Below are 24,698 nucleotides of genomic sequence, written 5' to 3'. Positions count from 1 at the left end.
AATTATTTTATCTGAGACTCAAATTTTTCTTTGTGGCATTCTGGCTTTTTTTTACTTCACTTTTTTTTTTACTGTTTATTTTTTTATTTTTTTAAATTTATTCATTTTTAGAGAGGAGAGAGAGGGAGAGAGAGGAGAGAGAGACAGAGAGAGAGAAGAGGGAGGAGCTGGAAGCATCAACTCCCATATGTGCCTTGACCAGGCAAGCCCAGGGTTTCGTACCGGCGACCTCAGCATTTCCAAGTCGACGCTTTATCCACTGTGCCACCACAGGTCAGGCAACTTCGCTTTTTTTTTTTAACTCACTAGCAGTGCTTCCAACCCTGGCTCTCCATTTTATCTAGTTTTGCTCCACTGAATACAGTAGTAATTTAAATTTTTTTCCATTTTCCCTGTTTCCTTCTTATTCCTCTCATTATATCTTTTAGTTAACCATCACAAGAAAGCAAATCATTTTATTCTTCACCCAAATTTTTTCCTGTTTTTGCATTTTGTAGGTCCATACCCTCCTTTTTTTTTTTTTGCCCCTTTATCACTTCTCCCCAACTCATGCCCTCCATTATAGGTAGTTTTTGTTCTATTTAGCAGAGTAGACTTCACAGATTAGCACAAGATTTCCTCAGGAAGGAGGTAAGATGAGAGGAGTGAAAAAGGGGAGGGGGGAGGGAAATAATATTTTTTTAAATTTTTTAATTTTTTTAAAACTTTTTATTCTTTATTAATTCTCATTAGTACTGTCAACAAAATCACCCTCAGATGCCATTAAGGAAAAGGAAATCGAATATCATGGATACAAAAGACAGAGAGGTAGCACAGATAGATGAGGAAAAATCTATGGAGAAAAAATTTAATATATTGGAAACCTTGGAGCTAAATGACAGAGAATTTAAAATAGAAATCCTAAAAATACTCGGAGATGTACAAGAAAACACAGAAAGGCAATTTAGGGAGCTTAGAAAACAGCTCAACGAACACAAAGAATATATTACCAAAGAAATTGAAACTATAAAAACAAATCAAACAGAGATGAAAAACTCAGTTCACAAGCTGAAAATTGAGGTAACAAGCTTAGCTAATAGAACAGGCCAGATAGAAGGTAGGATTGGTGACATAGAAGACAAGCAACTTGAGGCACAACAGAGAGAAGACGAGACTCAAAAATTAAAAAAGAGATATCCCTGCAGGAATTGTCTGACTCCATCAAAAAGAATAACATAAGAATCATAGGTATATCAGAGGGAGAAGAGAGAGAAAATGTAATGGAGAACATATTCAAACAAATAATAGATGAGAACTTCCCAAGCCTGTGGAAAGGACTAAAGCCTCAAATTCAAGAAGCAAACAGAACACCGAGTTTTCTTAACCCCAACAACCTACTCCAAGGCACATCATAATGAAATTGGCACAAACCAATGACAAAGAAAAAATTCTTAAGGCAGCCAGGGAAAAGAAGAATACAACACATAAAGGAAGGCCCATTAGATTATCATTGGATTTCTCAACAGAAACTCTACAAGCTAGAAGGGACTGGACCCCAATATTTAAAGTCCTGAAGAACAGGAACTTTCAGCCAAGAATACTATACCCATCAAAGCTATTCTTAAAATACAAAGGAGAAATAAAAACATTCACAGATACAGAAAAGATGAGGGAATTTATCATCAGAAAACCCCCACTCCAGGAATTACTAAAGGGAGTTTTCCAACCAGATATAAAGAACAAACCAAAACAAAACCACAAGTAAAATCTCCACCAAGAAAAAAATAAAACCAAATCAAACTGTGACAACAAAAACAAACAAAAAAAGGAGGAGAGGACAGAAATTAACAGTAGCAAAGGACAATGAGTACAGAAGTACTCACAAGATAGTACATTACAATGAAGAGGGTAGGAACCCTTTTCATTAGTTAATGCTAACCACCCTTGAAAAAACCACCACAGAAGCGTATGATTTAAAAAAGATAGCAACAGAGGAAAGAAGTATGGAATACAACCAAACAAAAACAAAGGATAGAAAAACAAAAGAGAAGAATCAAACAAGACACAAAACAAACTCAAAGCAATGTATTAAATGGCAATAGGGAGCCCACAACAGTCAATAATTACACTAAATGTAAACAGATTAACCTCACCAATAAAAAGGCACAGAGTAGCAGAATGGATTATAAAAGAAAATCCAACTGTATGCTGCCTACAAGAAACTCATCTAAGCAACAAGCATAAAAACAAATTCAAAGTGAAAGGCTGGAAAACAATACTCCAAGCAAATAACATCCAAAAAAAAAAAGCAGGCATAGCAATACTCATATCTGATAATGCTGACTACAAGACAGCAAAAGTACTCAGAGACAAAAATGGTCATTTCATAATGATTAAGGGGACGCTGAATCAAGAAGACATAACAATTGTTAATATATATGTACCAAACCAAGGAGCACCAAAATATATAAGAGAGCCACTTATTGACCTAAAAACAAAAACTGACAAAAATACAATCATACTTGGAGACTTCAATACAGCCCTGATGGCTCTAGATCGGCATCCAAACAGAGAATCAATAAAGATATATTGGCCTTAAACAAAACACTAGAGCACCTGGATATGATAGATTTCTATAGGACATTTCACCCCAAAGTGACAGAGTATACATTTTTCTCCAATGAACATGGATCACTCTCAAGAATTGACGATATGTTGGGCCTCAAAAATAACATCAGCAAATTCAGAAAAATCGAAGTTGTACCAAGCATATTTTCTGATCATAAAGCCTTGAAACTAGAATTCAACTGCAAAAAAGAGGAAAAAGAACCCACAAAAATGTGGAAACTAAACAACTTACTTTTAAAAAATGAATGGTCAAAGAAGAAATAAGTGCAGAGATCAAAAGATATATACGGACAAATGAAAATGACAATATGGCATATCAGAATCTATGGGATGCAGCAAAAGCAGTGATAAGAGGGAAATTCATATCACTTCAGGCCTTTATGAACAAACAAGAGAGCCCAAGTGAACCACTTAACTTCACACCTTAAGGAACTGCAAAAAGAAGAACAAAGACAACCCAGAACCAGCCGAAGAAAGGAGATAATAAAAATCAGAGCAGAAATAAATGAAATAGAGAACAGAAAAACTATAGAAAAAATCAATAAAACAAGGAGCTGGTTCTTTGAAAAGATCAACAAAATTGACAAACCCTTGGCAAGACTTACCAAGGAAAAAAGAGAAAGAACTCATACAAACAAAATCCAAAATGAAAGAGAAGAAATCACCATGGACATTATAGATATACAAGGAATTATTGTAGAATACTATGAAAAACTTTATGCCTCTAATTTCAATAATCTAGAAAAAATGGATAAATTCCTAGAACAATACAACCTTTCTAGACTGAGTCAAGAAGAAGCAGAAAGTCTAAACAGACCAATTAGTAGGGAAGAAATAGAAAAAACTATTAAAAAGCTCCCCCAAAATAAAAGTCCAGGTCCAGACTGTTTTACTTGTGAATTCTATCAAACTTTCAAAGAAGACTTGGTTCCTATTCTACTCAAAGTCTTCCAAAAAATTGAAGAAGAAGCAATACTTCCAAACATATTTTATGAGGCCAACATAACCCTCATACCGAAACCGGGCAAGGGCAGCACAAAAAAAGAAAACTACAGACCAATATCTTTAATGAATATAGATGCTAAAATACTAAACAAAATACTAGCAAATTGAATACAACAACATATTAAAAAAATAATACATCATGATCAAGTGGGATTCATCCCAGAATCTCAAGGATGGTACAACATACGTAAAATGGTTAACATAATACACCATATCAACAAAACAAAGAACAAAAAACATATAATCTTATCAATAGATGCAGAAAAGGCATTCGATAAAATACAACACAATTTTATGTTTAAGACTCTCAACAAAATGGGTATAGAAAAGCGGTTCTCAACCTGTGGGTCGCAACCTCAGCGGGGTCGCCTAAAGCCATTGGAAAATACATAATGCATATCAGGTATTTACATTCCGAATCATAACTGTAGCAAAATTACAGTTATGAAGTAGCCACCAAAATTATTTTTTGGTTTGGGTTCACCGCAACATGAGGAACTGTATTGCGGTGTCACGGCATTAGAAAGGTTGAGAACCACTGGTATAGAAGAAAAATATCTCAACATGATAAAGACCATATATGATAAACCATCAGCTAACATCATATTAAATGGCATAAAACTGAAGGCTTTCTCCCTTAAATCAGGAACAAGACAGGGTTATCCACTTTCTCCACTCGTATTTAATGTGGTGCTAGAGGTTATAGCCAGAGCAATAAGACAAGACAAACAAATAAAAGGCATCCATATTGGAAAAGAAGAAGTAAAGGTATCACTTTTTGCAGATGACATGATCCTATACATCGAAAACCCCAAAGAATCTACAAAAAGACTACTAGAAACAATAAGCCAATACAGTCAGGTCGCAGGATACAAAATTAACATACAAAAGTCCATAGTCTTTCTATATGCCAACAGTGAAACATTTGAGAACGAACTAAAAAAATAATCCTCTTCATGATTGCAACAAAAAAATAAAATACCTAGGAATAAACATAACAAAGAATGTAAAGGACTTATATAAAGAAAACTACAAAGCATTGTTAAGGGAAATCGGAAAAGATATAATGAGATGGAAAAATATTCCTTGTTCTTGGTCAGGAAGAAGAAATATAATCAAGATGGCCATATTACCCAAAGCAATATACAAATTTAATGCAATTCCCATCAAAATTCCAATGACATTTTTTAAAGAAATGGTACAAAAAATTATCAGATTTATATGGAAGTATAAAAAGCCCCAAATAGCCAAAGCAATCCCAAAGAAAAATAATGAAGTTGGGGGCATTACAATACCTGACTTCAAAGTATATTATAGAGCCACGACAATCAAAACAGCATGGTATTGGCAGAAAAATAGACACTCAGACCAATGGAACAGAATGGAAAGTCCAGAAATAAAACCACATATATATGGTCAAATAATTTTTGATAAAGGGGCCAACAACACACAATGGAGAAAAGAAAGCCTCTTCAACAAATGGTGCTGGGAGAACTGGAAAGCCACATGCAAAAGAATGAAACTCGACTACAGCCTGTCCCCTTCTACTAAAATTAATTTAAAATGGATCAAAGACCTAAATATAAGACCTGAAACAATAAAGTACATAGAAGAAGACATAGGTTCTAAACTCATGGACCTTGGTTTTAAAGAGCATTTTATGAATTTGACTCCAAAGGCAAGAGAAGTGAAAGCAAAGATAAATGAATGGGACTACATCAGAGTAAGAAGTTTTTGCTCAGCAAGTGAAACTGATAACAAAATAAACAGCCAACTTAATGGGAAATGATATTTTCAAACAACAGCTCAGATAAGGGCCTAATATCCAAAATATACAAAGAACTCATAACACTCAACAACAAACAAACAATCCAATAAAAAAATGGGAAGAGAACGTGAACAGACACTTCTCCCAGGAAGAAATACAAATGGCCAACAGATATATGAAAAAATGCTCATCTTCATTAGTTATTAGAGAAATGCAAATCAAAACTGCAATGAGATACCACCTCACACCTGTTAGATTAGCTATTATCAACAAGAGAGGTAATAGCAAATGTTGGAGAGGCTGTGGAGAAAAAGAACCCTCATTCACTGTTGGTGGGAATGTAAAGTAGTACAACCATTGTGGAAGAAAATATGGTGGTTCCTCAAAAAACTGAAAATAGTACTACTTTATGACCCAGCCATCCCTCTACTGGGTATATACCCCCAAAACTCAGAAACACTGATACGTAAAGATACATGCAGCCCACTGTTCATTGCAGCATTGTTCACAGTGGCCAAGACATGGAAACAGCCAAATAGCCCTTCAATAGAAGACTGAATAAAGAAGATTTGGCACATATACACTATGGAATACTACTCAGCCATAAGAAATGATGACATTGGATCATTTACAACAAAATGGTGGGATCTTGATAACATTATACGGAATGAAATAAGTAAATCAGAAAAAAACCAAGAACTGCATTATTCCATTCATAGGTGGGACATAAAAATGAGACTAAGAGACATTGACAAGAGTGTGGTGGTTACAGGCGTAGGGTGCGGATATAGGAAGGGGAGGCGGAGGGGCATAAAGAAAACTAGATAGATGGTGACGGAGGACAATCTGAGTTTGGGTGATGGATATGCAACATAATTGATCGACAAGATAACCTGGACATGTTTTCTTTGATCATATGTACCTTCATTTATTGATGTCACTCCATGAAAATTAATAAAAGTTTATTAAAAAAAGAGAAATGTTTGTAAGAATACAAGTGGAGGTGTCCAGTAGACAGTTGGAACTCAGAAGAAAGGTGTAAGTTGCAGACATAAAGTTGAGGGAGCTGTCAGGTGGTATTTAAAGCTGTTGGAGTGAGATAATACAAGGGAAAGAATACAAATAGAGAAGAAGCAATGGCTCAAGACCAAGTGCTATGGTGAGCCAACATTTAGAGATTTGATAGAGGAGGAGCTGGCAGAAAACACCCAGAAAGAGTGGTCAGGAAGGGAACTGGGAAAGTGGGACATCACGTAAGTAATGAGAAGAGAGGGTTTCAGGAGGAAGGGTGCTGCCATTGGATAGGAAGCCCTTGAAAGGTGAGAAGAGAAGGTGAGGGCAGAAAAGGATTCACTTACCTTTATTATCAGCTTCTACTTTCAGAAATCTCATCTCATTTATCTTTGCATCCTGATATCCAGCACATAGCTTGACACATAACAGTAAAGGCATTAAGTAAACACTTGTTGATTGGTTAAGTGAAAGAGATAGTATCAAAAGAAGCTACATCCTGAGTCCATCAAGAATTAAAATACAGCTGTTGCTCTTTTACATGACTATCTATAGTAGTTGAACATGATTTTCTTATCAATTACTAATATATTCATAAAAATAATATTGAAAGTTTGTGATCTTTAGTCATGTCTTCAGGTGTATAATCATGTACTTTTTGATCAGTAGGTACATTACCTCTTTTTCCCCCCAAAAGCAGTTACATTGGTTTGGAAGAAGAGGGAACATTTGAATGTGTGCATGTGCGTGTGTGTGTGTGTGTGCGTGTGTGTATGTGTGTGAGTGTGTGAGTATGCATGTGTAGTGTTAGTTTTATTTAGTGAAATAAGCATCAAAATAATTAACCTACCTCTACCTAAGTTTGAAATTATAGAAATGGTGCAAAGAACCTATGTTAGTTTAGTTTCTTTAGACATTTTATTGCTTTTTGATGCAGATAGAGTTCTATTGAACTTTGGCCAAGGAAAGTTATGGAGGAAGAAATTAATAGGAAAAAGATTTGTCTAATGAGAAAGGACTCAGTCACTTTTAATAATGTAATTTGCAGCTTGTATTTCTATTAACCCTTGATCTCCTTTAATTACATCTTTGTTTGCCTCTTTCAAGTAAAGTATGAGCTACCAAGCAAACACTGTAAATTTATATAGACTTATACATTAGCTGTTAGTGCCCCATAGAGGTAGAATAAGCAAGAAAAAAAATAAAATAAAATCTCTCTTTTAATTCATTGGGCAGTAGAGATTATTATGTTTTGCAAAACTGGTAGCTTATGGTTATTTTGGTCTGGGCTTTATTTATGGACAGAAAACCTGTGTACCTTTTGATATTGTGTTCAATGCATATTATATCCATTGCCAGTTTTGAATGCTGAAATACTTTAAAAGTATCAATTGATACGTTATTTCTGAATTTCTAATAGCATCCATATAGTGCTTACTTATGCAAAATATAAATAACTGTATTATTTTATTGAATTCTCACAACAATCTTGTGAGGCAGGTGTTATTTCTGAGTCCAAGGTAAGATTATTCATGTCAAAGCCAGGGCCCAGATCTAGGTCCCCTGACTGCAGATCCTCTGTGCTTCCATTTCAGACTGCCTGCAGGCAGAGGCCATGCTCCTGGCTGGACACGAGGGTCCTGAGTGATATGGAAAACTATACACAGAGTCAGAAGTATATGTTTTTTCTCCTTTCTTGCTAGATATTCATTGGTTTAAAATAGCTGGTAAAGATGCACAATAAATCCCTCCTCCACATGTATACATGGAGGCCTGTCATCCCAAATTAGAGGCCTAGAATTCCAGATCAATAACTTGGCTGTATTCTGATAAATAGTTATAATTACCCATCAAATCAAATTGCTTGGTCTTGAAAGAGTGGTAAAGTTAGAGTTTTCATCTTCGAGGGAAGTTTTCTAGAAGGTGCTCAATGTATTAAGCAACCACTAAGGGTTATTAGTATTGTAGGTTAAATTCATTTTGAGTCAGCTGTTGATACTAAAGAATGAGTGCTTGGCAACTGCTGAACTTGTTGTTTTAGGGTTTTCTTTTTTTCTTTTTTCTAATTAAAAAAAATTTTTTGTGACAGAGAGAGGGACACATAGGGACAGTCAGACAGGAAGGAGAGAGAGATGAGAAGTATCAATTCTTCGTTGTGGTTCCTTAGTCTCCTTAGTTGTTCATTGATTGCTTTCTCATAATGTCTTGACCCGGGGCGGTGGGAGGGCCTGCAGCAGAGCAGGTGATCCCTTGCTCAGGCCAGTGACCTTGGGCTCAAGCCAGCAACCTTGGGTTTTAAGCCAGTGTCTTTTGGGCTCAAGTCAGCGACCATGGGTCATGTCTGTGATCCCATGCTCAAGCTGGTGAGCCCATGCTCAAGCCGGCAATCTTGGGGTTTCAAACCTGTGTTCTCCATATCCCAGTCTGATGCTCTATTCACTATGCCACTCCCTGGTCAGGCTCTTTTTTATTTTTTGAAGATTTTATTTGTTGATTTTAGAGAGAGATGGGATATAGGAAGGAGTGGGAAGCATCAGCTTGTAGTAGTTGCTTCTCATATGTGCCTTAACCGGGCAAGCCCAGGGTTTTGCACTGGGACCTCAACATTCCAGGTCTAAGCTTTATCCACTGCACCACCACAGGTCAGGTAGGGTTTTCTAAATTAGAACCTTTTATTACACTAAGAAGGATTGTTTTCAGTGAAAAGGCATAGCAGAAACCTCAGTTCTGAGTCTATTGCACTATACAAAAGTTCAAATATTGTTAATGTTTCCTAAGGGGAGAACTCTGGTGATTGGAAATGTAACCAGCATATTGTTGGTGATTAGTAACTATTAACAGTAATGTGAGTCTTTTGCACTCTAACTGGAAGCCAACATATAAATCTCTACATGGAAAAATGACTTTCTTGAGGGTATATGCCACACGTATGGTTTAAGCCTAATTTAAGACTCAAGTGTCAAAAAGACTAAGATTTGGGGCGTAGGGTTTTGTGAATGAGCGACTTGGCATTAGAGAGATGGCAAGTGTATGTCATCTGTGCCTAAAACCAATGTTCTGCCTTAATTATTCACAAAGATTAATGATATTACAAGTGCCAGAATCTCTCATATATTTTGGGAGATAGTGTTATTAGAGAATTTAAGACATCATAAAAACTGATGGTAAAGAAATGGAAATGTTTGAATAGTGATGTTCCATTTTGCACAAAAAGACATTAAAAGTAGAATCAAGTCTTAACACCATCTCTAAGCAATGCCTTAATTTGTATCCATTTTTTGTTAGGGATCTCTTTAATATATATTGTCCCATCATGTAGAGAGCTATCGTGATAATGTTTACTTTTCAGAATGGGAAGAGGGTCCAGGAAATAGGACTTGAAACTTGGCAGTTGTTGCTGTTTCATAAGGGGAAAATATAATCAGTCCTGTTAATGTCAAATTGAGATGATTTATGGGCTCGGTGAACACTATTCAGGCAAATGAAAACTGTGAGAAATACTTGAAGAAGCTACACTCACCCAGCAACGTAAAAATTAATTTGTATTGACAGGAGAGTGACACACAGGATAGAGCCCTGGACAGAAAAAACAGGATCAGTGACAGCCTAGTGTTTGAATTCCTTTTGTCTCGACTTCTATGTAATCTTGAAGAAAATGCTTACCTACTGTGGGCATTTACACGTCTATAAAATGGGAATGATATTGAATTTATATTACCCTTCACCATTGTGAAGGTATATGCAGTGTTTCTAAAAATTTTGAGCTCCTTAGAGAAACTGTCTTAATTAACAGACAATATGTAGTGGAAATGATAAAAGTTTATATATAGAAGAATATACAGAAACTGTATTTTGACCAAAAATGTTCTAACACAAAAATTACAAGAACTACAGGTTTAGGCAGCTTCAAAGTATGTAAGAAAGTCTTCCAGGTAGAAATGATAGCCATTGATAAATGAGCAAAGTAATTTCTTTGGCAGAGCTGAACTTTGGGTTAGTTTGGAAAGGGATAGTTTAACTGATATGTTGGTTATCTACTGTTACAAACCAAACCAACTCAAAACTTAGTGGCTTAAAACAACAGCTATTTCCTTTTTTTTTTTTTTTTTTTTTTTTTACAGAGACAGAGAGAGAGTGTCAGAGAGAGGGATAGATAGGGACAGAGAGACAGGAACAAAGAGAGATGAGAAGCATCAATCATCAGTTTTTCATTGCGACACCTTAGTTGTTCATTGATTGTTTTCTCATATGTGCCTTGACCGCGGGCCTTGAGCAGACCGAGTAACCCCTTGCTCAAGCCAGCGACCTGTGTCCAAGCTGGTGAGCTTTTTTTTTTGCTCAAGCCAGATGAGTCCTGCACTCAAGCTGGCGACCTCGAGGTCTCCAACCTGGATCCTCCGCATCCCAAGTCCAACACTCTATCCACTGTGCCACTGCCTAGTCAGGCAACATTTAAAGTTGCTTACGATTCTGTGGATCAGAATTTTCTGCTGGGCTCATAGGAATGATTCTTTGGCTGGTCTGTCTTGGGGTCACTCACTGAAATGGTTGTAGTCACTTGGTGATTCAGCCAAGGCTGGTTGGTCTAAGATGATTTCACTTACATGGTGTTGGTGCTGGTGTTTGTCTGGGTTTTTCCCTTCCTCCCGCCCGCCTTTCCTCCCTCTCGCCTGCCTTTCCTCCCACCCTCCTCCCTTCCTTCCTTCCTCTCTCCCCCTCTTTTTTCCTTTTTCATCTTCAGGGAAGCTAGCATGGGCTTCTTCACACAGTTTCCAAGAGGGCAGGAGGAGAAGATACAAGGTACCCTGAAGTGAGGCTTCAGAATTGTCACAAAGTCACTTCAACATTATTTGTTAAAACGTATCATAGGCCAGCGTAGATTTACAGGCTGGGGAAACAGATTTCTTCACCTGTTAATGTGATGAATGAATGGAAAGCCACATTTCAAAGGCTGTACAGGACTATGGAGAATTACTGCAGCCATATTTGCAATCTATTGTACATGACAGGGGAAAGGCAAAGGGTATCTAGGTAAAATGGTCTATTAATAAATTTAAAATGGAAATAGAAGAGCTATATCATGATAACTGAGGAAGGAAACCCCAACAGCCTAAGACTCAAACAGCAGAAGCCCCAAACTTAGAACCTAAGTTTTACAAAGTATATATGAATGTTTCTGAAATAGAATCATATAAAGAATTCTTATATAATGGCTTTTTGATGTAACTCATATGTGTAATATAACTCTGAATTAAAATGTAGAACTCAAAAGGTATTATTTAGGAAAGATAGTGAAAAGAGAGGTAAATGGATTCTTTATCCTTTTGTGTCCAGTTTATGGGTTTTGGGGGTCAGTTAGCTATAGAAGAAGGAAAACAAAAGAATGTGCAGAAGGGAGAATTTTAAAAAGATCAATTTCAAAAATATAAATTTAGGGATGTGTATTAATTTGATACATATCTTTATGTAATAATTACTGAACATGATTATGACTGTCAATACTATTTCCAAACTAAAATTTTATCACAAATTCCCACATTTCCCATCTGGATAAATATTTTGGAAAATATTCAAGAATTATAGTTGGTGAGGATTCTGGGCTATAGTGAGGTAGAGTGGTTGAATATCCTGCTATTCTCAATTCTACTCTGCTTGCCTCTACTCAACCAACCACTCCTGTGGCCAGCAGGTGAAGCCCTAAACTCTGTGGAAGTTGAAGGTGAAGGGGTGATGATGATGGGACTTTTTTCTTGGGCTGGGTTGGCACTGAAGATGGGCATCTGATGAGTTGTGGGAAGGATCAGAATACATTGGATACTATAAAGAGCTTGACATACAGGGGTTTGGGGACTCCTGGGAGGAAAATTGAAAATTGCCTTTACCTGAGTGTGTGTGTGCATGTCCATGTGTCCTGCAAGAAACCATTGAGAAGATGAACACTTGGGCTGAGTCCTCCCGGTCTTGGAGGCTGGAAGAGTGTGAGGAGATTTTGGAGCAGAAAGTCTTCCATCCAGGTACCTTGGCAGAGCCCACGGCACGCTGCTAGGTTACAGGAGTAGATACCATTGTGCTTCCACTTCTCATAGAACTGCAGTGACGTGGGTCCTCCAGCAAGCAGACCTGAAACCCAGGGTGGTAACAGAGATATAATGGCACTACAGCCAAAGAGAAGGTAGCCTATGAGGACAGATAGGACAGATAGAGTGGAAGCTGGAGTCAGATGACCACCTGACAAAAAACAGTAAGAGCACATCAGGGAATTTAAATGCAGCATAGAAAATGACTCCATAGAGATGAAATGCACGATTTTCCAATCAAACATTTCAGTAAATTGAAGGAGATGATCATTTTTGAGACTTGAACTAGTAGCCTGGTCAGTCAAATGAAAGAAGCTGAAAGCACAGAACAGAAATATAAAGAGGTAGAGGCCACAAGAGGAAATAGGTCTAGAAAACACAATGTGAGTAACAGGAGAGCCAGAGGAGAAAAAGGGACAGATGGAGGAGAGGCAATCATTAAATTAATATAAGAAAACTTTTCAAAAAAAAAAAGAAAAGAAAAGAAAACTTTTCTGAGCTTAAAAATTAAGACTTGAGTCTATGAATTCTAACTGTTCACCAAGCTCCAGGAAATATTTATCAAAAAAGACATATCTGTATTTATTAGAAAAGCTCTTAAACCCTTAAGAAATAAAAAGCAAAATCTTAGAAGCTTCCAGGCAGAAAGAATAAGCTGCCTACCATTAAGAAATATTAGACGGGTAGTAGTATATTCTCATCGGTGACACAGGAAGCTAGAGCTAGTGGAGTAACTTCTGAAGACCATGGAGACAAAAAGCCACAGCCAGAAGATCACATACATAGCCACACTGCCACTTCTCTGTCCTCAGACAAAAAATGTACTGTTCTATTAGAACTTTACATCCCTGGAATACAGAATACAGTGTTCTTTGATGGATATCTTACAAAAATTGATCATATACTGGACCACAAAGAAGCTCTTAAGAAATTTAAAGGAAAAGAGATTTTTATAGGTCTTGTTTTCTGATCACAATCCAAAAATACTGGAAATAAATAACAAAAGGTAATAAAGAGAAACTTTATTATTTTGATTTTTTTTTTTTTTTTTTTTACAGAGACAGAGAGAGAGTCAGAGAGAAGAATAGACAGGGACAGATTGACAAGAACAGAGAGATGAGAAGCATCAATCATTAGTTTTTCGTTGCGCGTTGTGTCACATTAGTTGTTCATTGATTGCTTTCTCATATGTGCCTTGACCGTGGGCCTTCAGCAGACCGAGTGACCTCTTGCTCAAGCAGCGCCCCCTGGCTCAAGCTGGTGAGCTTTGCTCAAACCAGATGAGCCCGCGCTCAAGCTGGCGACCTCGGGGTCTTGAACCTGGGTCCTCAGCATCCCAGTCCGATGCTCTATCCACTGTGCCACCACCTGCTCAGGCTATTATTTTGAAAATTTAAAGTACCCTTTATAATTTTTGTATCAAAGCTGAAAAAAAAAGTCAAATTACAAAGTATCTAGAAATCAACAAAAGGAGCACAATTGATTCCAAAAACTATGGGATAGAGTTAAAGCTGTAGTTGGTGGAAATATTGCAGCCTTTGGATGTTTGCATTATTAAAAATAAAGACAAAGTATACTCATTATGAAGTGAGAAAAAAGGATGACAAAATACATTAGAAAGAGGAAATAATAAAGATAAAAGCTGAAGATGAAACAGATTGCAGAAAAGATAAATACATATAATAGTTTTGTTGTTTTTTTTTGCACCTTTCTGAAGCTGGAAACAGGGAGACAGTCAGACAGACTCCCGCATGCGCCCGACTGGGATCCACCCGGCACGCCCCCCAGGGGCAACGCTCTGACCACCAGGGGGCGATGCTCTGCCCCTCCGGGGCATCACTCTGCCATGACCAGAGCCACTCTAGCGCCTGGGGCAGAGGCAAGGAGCCATCCCCAGCGCCCGGGCCATCCTTGCTCCAATGGAGCCCTGGCTGCGGGAGGGGAAGAGAGAGACAGAGAGGAAGGAGAGGGGAGGTGGAGAAGCAAATGGGCGCTTCTCCTATGTGCCCTGGCCGGGAATCGAACCCGGGTCCCCCGCACGCCAGGCCGATGCTCTACCGCTGAGCCAACCGGCCAGGGCCAATAGCTGTTTTTTTTTGAAACAATAAAACTAAGCTTTATGTACCTGATTTGAAAATTCAAAAAGGTAAAAACTTTACAAGGCTAGAAATGAGAAAAAGAACATACTCAGAGATGTAGGAGTGATTCAAAGAAGATGACAAAAATAACTGCATTCAACTCTACGGCAAAGAATTTGAAAAACCAGAAGAAATGGATTATTTCCTTGTCAAATACAAATGTCCAAATTTGATTAAGGAAGAAGGGAAAACTCGAATAGATTGGAAAAGTGATTAAAGGTCTACTATTTTGAAAGGCAGTGGAATCATATGGAGTTATAGCCAAGTTTTAAGTAACCTTTAAACAACAAGTAATTGTACCATTACTCAGACTGTTCCAGAAGATTATGAAAAACTCCTAATTCATTTGTAAATTAAACATACATTTAGCTACAAAAATCAATAGAGCAAAAAAAGTGGGGAGCCCAATTTAATGTTAACTATAGAGGCAAGAATTCTAAATAGAATATTAGTGGATAGAATATTATTCCAAGAATACAAGAGTGGGCCCTGGCCGGTTGGCTCAGTGGTAGAGTGTCGGCCTGGCGTGCAGGAGTCCCAGGTTCAATTCCTGGCCAGGGCACACAGGAGAAGAGCCCATCTACTTCTCCACCCCTACCCCTCTCCTTCCTCTCTGTCTCTCTCTTCCCTTCCCACAGCCAAGGCTCCATTGGAGCAAAGTTGTCACGGGCACTGAGGATGGCTCCATGGCCTCTGCCTCAGGCACTAGAATGGCTCTGGTTGCGGCAGAGCAATGCCCCAGATGGGCAGAGCATCGCCCCCTGGTGGGCATGCCTGGTGGATCCCGGTTGGGCGCATGCGGGAGTCTGTGACTGCCTCCCCGTTTCCAACTTCAGAAAAATCCAAAAAATAAATAAATAAATAAATAAAAAGAAGTATAAATTAAGAACAAAAAGAATAGAAACTAAATATAATAGACCATTTACCCAAATCCACAATGAGTATCATTTTAAGTAATAAAACAGTAAAATTACAATTGGTATCAAGAACTAAACAGCCTTGCTACCAGTGTGGACTTATTCATTTAACAAATACATGTTCAGCAACTATTTTGGGCCAGAGTATTGTTCTGTGTTCAGAGGAATGAAGACGGAAGGCAGAAAGCTGTAATTTGTGGAGCTTAAATTCTTGTGGGAATTATTATTTAACATGTTTCAGTTTCTGGTGAATTCAGGAAGATAAGAAAAGTGAAATAAGTGGGATAAATGTTGGAAAGGACTAAGTTAAATGATCTCCTCAGTGGTAGAGCATCGGCCTGGAGGGTATATGTCCCGAGATTGATTCCTGGCCAGGGCATAAGGAGAAGTGCCTATCTGCTTCTCCACCCCGACCCCCTCTTCTTTTTCTCTCTCTTCTTCTCCCCCCACCCCCAACCATGGCTCCATTGGAGTAAGTTGGCCCCAGGCACTGAGGATGACTCCATGGCCTTCACCTCAGGTACTAAAAAAAAAAAAAATGACTCTAGTTGCAACAGAGCAATGGCCCCAGATTGGCAGAGCATCACCCCCTAGTAGGCTTGCCGGGTGGATCCTGGTCAGGTTGCATGCAGGAGTCAGTCTCTGCCTCCCCTACTCTCACTAAAGAAAAAGGAAAAAAAAGTTAAATTATCTCTTTTTCCTGATTCCATGATTGCATATCTTGCAAATCCAAGAGACTCCCAGTAAAAACTGTTAGAATGAAGAAGAGAATTTGGTAAGTTGTTTGATTCAAAATAAACAAAATAATCCTCCCACCCTATAATAGCATAAGGTCTTTAGGAATGAAAAGCAGGAAAAAATTACAATAGTGAAAAAACATAAAATACTAACATAAAAACATAAAATAATTGTAAAGAATAAATTTACAAGAAAGGTGTGAAACATGGAGAAAATGAAAATGGCTTACTGAAGAACATAAAGCAAGATTTGAACAAGTAAGACACCATGTTCTTAGACTGAAGTCTTAATTTTGAAGTTTACATTTGATCCAATTCAAATTCTAATCCCAGCAGTTATTTTTTTTTTCAATTTGATAAAATGATTTGGAAGTGTGTAACAGAAGGTTAAGTGACATCCACGGTGAATTTCCCACTGCCTCCCTCCAAAAACACTGGAATATGAACTCTGTGAGGGAAGGGGTTTGCTCACTGTCGCCTCACACCCTTAAGTGTGTCTGGAACATAGGAGACACTTAATAAATAGTTGAATGAATTAACCACAAAGACTACTAAGAAGAGACTTACCAGATATCAGAATATACTACAATGCCATGGTATTCAAATTATTATGGTCAAAGCAGATGGCTAGACAAATCAGTGTCATACAAAAGAAAACCGGAAATAGATCTCAGAATAAATGAGACTTTAATATATGGCAATGATTATATCTTAATCAGAAAATAATGGATTATTTAACAAATGGGATGGACACATGGCCGTTTGCCTAGAAGGAAATAAAATTAGAAGCCTGCCTTACACCACATATAAAAATAAGAAGTAAAGTTAAAAAAATAAAGCAAGGCCCTGGCCGGTTGGCTCAGCGGTGGAGCGTCGGCCTGGCGTGCGGAGGACCCGGGTTCGATTCCCGGCCAGGGCACACAGGAGAAGCGCCCATTTGCTTCTCCACCCCTCCGCCGCGCTTTCCTCTCTCTCTCTCTCTTCCCCTCCCGCAGCCGGGGCTCCATTGGAGCAAGGATGGCCCGGGCGCTGGGGATGGCTCTGTGGCCTCTGCCTCAGGCGCTAGAGTGGCTCTGGTCGCAACATGGCGACGCCCAGGATGGGCAGAGCGTCGCCCCTGGTGGGCGTGCCGGGTGGATCCCGGTCGGGCGCATGCAGGAGTCTGTCTGGCTGTCTCTCCCCGTTTCCAGCTTCAGAAAAATGAAAAAAAAAAAAATAATAATAAAGCAAGACCAATTTTATAAGAAAATAACTATTTGTATAATATTAAGAGCAGTATTAACTAAGATTAAAGGCTCAGAAGCTAAACATGACTACAAAAGTAAAATATTTTATATTTCACAGGATATTAAGCAAAGCCAATAAGTAGTAAATTTGGGGGAAATGGTTGCAACACAGAGGACAGAGCTTAATATCTGGAATGACAAAGAGCATGTACAAAATTTTTTTTTTTTAGATTTTATTTATTCATTTTTAGAGAGAAAGAGAGAGAAGGGGGGAGGAGCAGGAAGCATCAACTCCCATATGTGCCTTGACCAAGCAAGCCCAGGTATTCGAACTGGCGACCTCAGCACTGTAGGTCAATGCTTTATCCACTGCACCACCACAGGTCAGGCTGAGCATTTACAAGTTGACTAGAAGTCCCAACAATCCAATAGAAAAATATGCAAAAAATATGAAGACACAGTTCAGAGAAGAGCAAATAGAGAAGGCCAATAAATAAAACACTCAAACTCAAAATGATGACATATCTACTGTCAGGGGAAATGGTATCATATCACTGGTTGTGGTACGTGTTATAGTCTGTTGGAAAGCAAACCAGCAACATATGTTAGAAGTAATACCTGTATGACCCAGGAATTCCATTCCTTGTTCTCTTAAAGAAATAAAAACACCCATATGTAAGGACATGTATTACAAGGTTGTGTTCTGGAGTAATGTGTAGGGGGGAAATGGAGATAAAAGAATGTTTACCACAAAAGGAATAGTAGGCTATTATAACATATCCAAATGGTAAACTATCATGTAGCCATTTAGAAAGGAATTTAGGGCTCTATCAGTTGAATTGAAAGATTTTCATAAGCAATTATTGAATGGGAAAAGTGAGATGCAGAAAACTGGGTATGGTACAGTAGACAAGAGCAATGGAAAAAAGTGTGCTTATGTGTGTCTTTACAATTATGTGTACATGGATAAATGTATGTATGTGGAAATATATAGGCATAGCAAAAATAGGCTTACAGTTACAATATAAATAAATAATACAGTAATTAATAAATAATACAAGAATAAACTCTGTTTTACATATTCATAACCATAAGCCTACTTTTGTCTGTGCCTGTATATGGAACAAAATATACCAGGTATATGTTAATATAGGCTACTGGGGGAAAGGGCATGGTATTCAGGCTGATCAGAGTGGAAGAAAGTAAAGAGGAGAAATTAACCAAATAAAAAAAGAACGTACACACACGGAGACCATTGAAACAATATGTATGACGACTTCTGTATATTTATGTACATACATTTGTGTGTATATGTGTGGGCATGTGCACCCCCACTCATGCAAATGAAAATTTAAAAGTAAAGAATTCCTATTGGGCCTGACTGGGCGGTGGCACAGTGGATAGAGCATCAGACTGGGATGCGGAAGACCCAGGTTCGAGACCCCCGAGGTTGCCAGCTTGAGTGAGGGCTCATCTGGTATGAGCAAAAGCTCACCAGCTTGAGCCCAAGGTCGCTGGCTCCAGCAAGGGGTTACTCGGTCTGCTGAAGGCCCGCGGTCAAGACACATATGAGAAAGCAGTCAAGGAACAACTAAGGTGTTGCAATGCGCAATGAAAAACTAATGATTGATGCTTCTCATCTCTCTGTTCCTGTCTATCTGTCCCTGTCTATCCCTCTCTCTGACACTCTCTCTGTCCCTGTAAAAAAAAAAAAAAAAAAGAATTCCTATTGGCTCTGGGTTGTTTTGTTCAATTCTGTTTACTACTACTAACTTGAAACTTGGATCTAAAAAACACAGTAAATTCTCAAAATGCTAATTGTATCATGGCTCTTTGTGTTGTAAATAGCGGATATCCAACCATAAGCAGAAAAGGAAAAGTATGGGCTGTGCCCTCATGTGCAGTTAGATCCAGAAACCCAGCCCCGCTCTCATTAGGCATCTGTCTTTTGCCACTGTCTGTATCTCTGCCTCCTGCTTTCCTTTACTTCTGTTTTTATTTTTTGGCTTTATTTTCTCTTATTCTCCCTCTGAATGGCATGGAAGTTTCTTGGTACATCGATTTTTTTCTGTTTCTGTACTTCCTCTGTTTGGTAACTAGAAATCTAATCTTTAGATGTCTTTTTCTATTTTTTTTTTTATGTACCACATATGAGATCAAACTTATGCCTGACTTATTTCACCTTAGCATAATGCCTTAAAAGTTTATCCATGTGCTGAAAATCAAAGGATTTCCTTTCTTTTCTTTTTCTTTCTTTTTTTTTTTTTTTTTTTGTATTTTTCTGAAGCTGGAAACGGGGAGGCAGACAGACTCCCGCATGCCCCCGACCAGGATCCACCCGGCACACCCACCAGGGGGCGATGGGCGTCGCTCTGTCGCGACCAGAGCCACTCTAGTGCCTGGGGCAGAGGCCAAGGAACCATCCCCAGCGCCCGGGCCATCTTTTGCTCCAATGGAGCCTTGGCTGCGAGAGGGGAAGAGAGACACAGAAAGGAAGGAGAGGGGGAGGGGTGGAGAAGCAGATGGGTGCCTCTCCTGTGTGCCCTGGCAGGAAATCGAACCCGGGACTTCTGCACGCCAGGCCGACACTCTAACACTGAGCCAACAGCCAGGGCCAGGATTTCCTTTGTATGGCTGCATACTATTCCATTGAGTCGTATGAGTTCTTTATATATTTTGGATAATTAACCCCTGATCAGCTATATGATTTGCAGATATTTTTTCCCAGCCCATAAGTGATATTTTTATTTTGTTGCTCATTTCTTCTGCTGTCAGAAGCCTTTTAGTTTGATGGAGTGCCGCCTGTTTACTTTTGGTTTTGTTGCTCATGCTCTAGGTGTCATATCCAGTACATCACTGCCAAGACCAATGTCAAGGAGCTTTAGTCCTGTGTTTTCTTTTAGGAGCCTTACATTTAAGTCTTTAATCCATTTCGAGTGAATTTTTGTGAGTGGTGTAAGGTAGGTGTCTATTTTATTACATAAAAGCCTTTTGTTGGTGTTTTTATATGTATACTAGGGCCTTCTGTGCTTTTAGATGTAATCTTGCTCATTTATCCTCATTGAATGTTTCTCTCTTTTCCTGATGTTATTATGTATATGTTTGCATACTTTATTTTCTTTTTCACACACATCAGTTTTTTTGGTGGCAATAAGGGCAATCACTAGTGTGAATTCTATTTCTCATCCACTTCAGTGTGCCTGTGACTTAGACGGCATGAGGCTGAGTGGGAAGGCAGCTGTAGGGAGAATGTAACATGTTCCGTTTGGAAGGGCCTCTGTGTGGCTACCAGGGGAACTGCAGGAATGGGAGCTGTCCCATAAGAAGATCACCAGTGATTAGCGACCATTCTATGAAGGCAGCTGGGACAGGATGTGGTGGTAGTATTAGCACACATTCTTGTCCATGACTGTCATCCGAAGATGTTCATCCTACAACAGAATAAAAAGCCAGCTTTGTAGAATTGTGGGCAAAATAAAGTCATCTTTTGCAGTAATATGGCCAGATGTCTTCTGAACAGGATCAGGATTGGGAAGGAAGAAAATATTTAGGGCACACAGAAGGAAAAGAGATGGAAAAATTGATGCTTGTGTCTGTGTATCTTTTTTGTGTGAGGGTGGATACATAGCAGTTGGCCGGTACCAGTTTTGTAATATATGCATTCATATATAGTACAACTATGATTTCAGACTAGTATCAAAACAAAAAGTTTGAAATTGAATAATCAGATGGTAAAGGCATATAGAACAGATTTCTTTACACTGGGAAGGTGAGAACAGTCTACTGTATTTAAATATGCTGTCATCTCTATCAAAGTGCTTTCTGAAAACAGTTTAAGCACTTTTTCATTTTATTTTTTTCAGCACTTATCCTTAAGGTTTCTCTTCTTTTGTGTGTTCCTAAGCACTCTTGGGGGGTATTTAGACAACTGGTATTTACACCAAGGACATTGCATTGGTCTATATTGAATTGAATTTGATGATAAAGGTATCTGTTTCTGATAAATGACTTATTTTATTTTCAGAGGTCAGAATTTATTACAAGTTTCAGTGAGAAAATCACTATATCTTGCTATACTTAGAATGCTCTGGAGTGTATTTTACACCACAAAGAGTCTTAATTCCTTCTTTACTGTCATATTCGTGAACTGAAAAAGTTGAGTGTGGAGATAATAACAGATTTCTGTCCTGGGGGCAGAAATGTGTGAAAAAAATGAAGGGGATGTAATCTTTTAAGTTTACTGCTTCTAATTGTTGAAGCTCAGAAAATTCCATAAAGCACTTTTCAGTAGAACTCTTCACTATATTAGATTCTCTTTTTTCCTTTGCAGACCCCCATTTGGCCTTTTCAAATATGTGTTTGAGACAGAGTTATATGTAGAAGCTGAAAATGCCTGGAAGATTTTTTGTTTCTGTCACTACTTTTCCTGCCTTTTCGCACCTCTGCATGATTTGGATGATGTGATATTCAGAAGGACACCTTAATTGAATCCATTCTTCTACAGACGTATCTGGCCAAAGATTGTATATATAATTCAAGATGGCTAGTCAAGCACCAGAAGATGCTGCAGAATCTCAGGTCTCTGACGAGCTTGAGTGCAAGATATGCTATAGTAGATACAACCTGAAACAGAGGAAACCCAAAGTGCTGGAGTGTTGTCACAGGGTTTGTGCCAAATGCCTCTATAAGATTATAGACTTTGGGGACTCCCCCCAAGGTGTTATCGTCTGTCCTTTCTGCAGGTTTGAGACATGCCTGCCGGATGATGAAGTTAGTAGCCTGCCCGATGACAACAACATCCTTGTGAACTTGACTTGTGGAGGCAAAGGCAAGAAGTGCCTGCCAGAAAACCCCACTGAGCTGCTGCTGACCCCCAAGAGGCTGGCCTCCCTCATCAGTCCTTCTCACACTTCCTCCAACTGCCTGGTTATCACCATTATGGAGGTGCAGAGGGAGAGCTCCCCGTCTCTGAGCTCTACTCCTGTGGTGGAATTTTATAGGCCTACAAGTTTCGACTCTGTTACCACTGTGTCACACAACTGGACTGTGTGGAACTGTACCTCCCTGCTGTTTCAGACATCCATCCGGGTGTTGGTTTGGTTGCTAGGTTTAGTTTACTTCAGCTCCTTACCCTTAGGAATCTACTTGCTGGTCTCTAAGAAGGTCACTCTTGGGGTCATCTTCGTTAGCCTCGTCCCTTCAAGCCTTGTTATTCTGATGGTATATGGTTTTTGCCAGTGTGTGTGTCATGAATTTCTAGACTGTATGGCACCTTCTTAACCAATATGCAAACTAAGAAATTTGACATACATTGCCATGTTTCAAGTTAGATAATTTATCATATATTTTCTTCTACATTCTCTATGGTTAGCATTCATGACATTAACAAAGCCATTGGTCATATGTCTGTGGTCCATTTTTCACTAAATGTCAACAAAGTTGTTTTTCTTGTGCGCTGGAAGTACAAATGTTTACTTCTATTTAGGTGTTAGCAAAGAAGCAAAAATATGTAAGCTAAGCCTTCATGGAGCTCTTTGCATGCGTCTTCTGGAGAAAGGGCAGGATTTCTCTTAGCCCTATGAGACAGACACTGATCTGGGGGGCGAGGGTGTATGGCTGCAGTCGAGGTCTTTGTGGAAGGTTAGGAGTGAACATTCCTCTTCTCATTTCACTGATAATCTGTGATGGAGGGTGGACACTAGAGGAGAGCTGTTCCAAGACACATCCATTTGAAAAGTGTGTACACCCCCGCTCTGTTGTTAGGACTCCAGAATTCTGCTTTGGCTCTCTCCATATAAATTAATTCTGCTCTATGTGGGCTGCCACTACAGTTGAGGTGCTTGCTCCCTTTGCACATGCTCCTTTGTCAAGAGGAAACTCAGCTTCATTCCTTTGTGTGGTTTTAATTAAATATCTGTTTTCCACAATACTAAAGAGAATTAAAAACATTAAGCCATTTGCATCAAAGTAAACTTCATGATAATATGGCTACCTGTCTGTGAGACCTACCCTTTCCCCATCTTTACTATCTCCTCTCCCCTATCTTTGAAATTCTTACACAGCAGTTTTGTTCATGGAACTCTTCATTTGTGTCTTCCCTTAAGAATTTAGTTTAGTTTTTTCTTATAACCATGTTGTTTAATTAGCCCCACCCCTTATCCTGAATGAGGTTTCATTTAAATTAGTTGCTACAAGTTTATGAGGATTTTGATTTTTTTTCCCCCTGTTGTATTTTAAATTCCTATTGTGGATTTATTTAACTTAATTGCTATAACAATTTGGGGGTAAATTGTAATAATAGAAACCCAGAAACAATGAATGAGATGTTCTGGTTCATAGTTTGACATGCTGAGAGCTGAAATATTTTGTTGTACTTTACTGAGTTAACCAAAATGTAAAGGTGTTAAGGGTTACGTGCGAGACTGTGTTGCTGTGGGCACGCAAAAGATGGGCAAGAAGCACACAGCGCAGATGTTCTGCTTGGAAGGACCTGTCAAGGAAGTAAAATGAAGGTGGCAGAGTCCATTTTAGAATGTATTCAAGTCCTTATACAATTGATTTCAAATGAAATGTAAGCTGTGTGACGTGAAGTAATGAACTTCTTTTCATGATATAGGGAAGTTGAACGTATATATTTATGAAAGCATATTAGCATATTTTAGGTTTGAGGGAATAGAATGTCCACAGAAACTAGACAACAAAAGTTTTCTAGTCTCTGAAACCCATGAGTGATGATTAACATTAAAGTATTTATAATTCTTAGAAAGTGGCATTACGAAGACGACTTTAGCTTGCTTGTGATGAAACACTTGTGAGATATAATTACAGTGGACTCCTTCCAATCTTTTTCAGAAAAATTGACACTTATTTCTAGAATAGTAGTTTGATTTTAACTATCTGTTAACTTTGAGAATAGGTATGATGCCCAAGGTGAGTAAGACAGAAAAGTATATATAGGATATGTTCCAATGAATTTAAGTCCCCAAATACAGCTAAATACACATATGATTCCCTAAAATCTACTTTAGATAACATTGTGAATGCAATTTCCAAAAGTCCATTTGTACTTAGAGTAAAAACATGGTTAGAAGATGTTTTGTGGTTTGGATTTATATGTTTATAAGGTTTAAAAAATATGTTCATTTTGTCTGAACAAAAATGATGTTAAATTTGATATTAAAAATGTAACATCAAACAAATTGGTTTTATGAT

General features: G+C 38.4%; 1 protein-coding gene across 2 annotated transcripts in view; it reads left to right on the top strand.

Moving 5' to 3' along the window:
- Positions 1-24,491, top strand: part of RNF182 (ring finger protein 182) — a 110,321-nt gene extending 85,830 nt beyond the window's left edge. For both annotated transcript variants that reach the window (XM_066268352.1, XM_066268353.1), the window contains exon 2: positions 21,817-24,491. In XM_066268352.1, coding sequence (XP_066124449.1) covers positions 22,026-22,766 — 741 coding nt within the window. In that variant the 5' untranslated portion in view covers positions 21,817-22,025 and the 3' untranslated portion in view covers positions 22,767-24,491. The remainder of the gene's footprint in view (positions 1-21,816) is intronic.
- Positions 24,492-24,698: the final 207 nt, after the last annotated feature.

The sequence above is a fragment of the Saccopteryx bilineata genome, chromosome 3, assembly GCF_036850765.1.
Source record: "Saccopteryx bilineata isolate mSacBil1 chromosome 3, mSacBil1_pri_phased_curated, whole genome shotgun sequence".
NCBI classification, from domain to species: domain Eukaryota; kingdom Metazoa; phylum Chordata; class Mammalia; order Chiroptera; family Emballonuridae; genus Saccopteryx; species Saccopteryx bilineata.
Note: the sequence above shows the minus strand (reverse complement) of the source record. Positions and strands in the feature narration are given on the sequence as shown.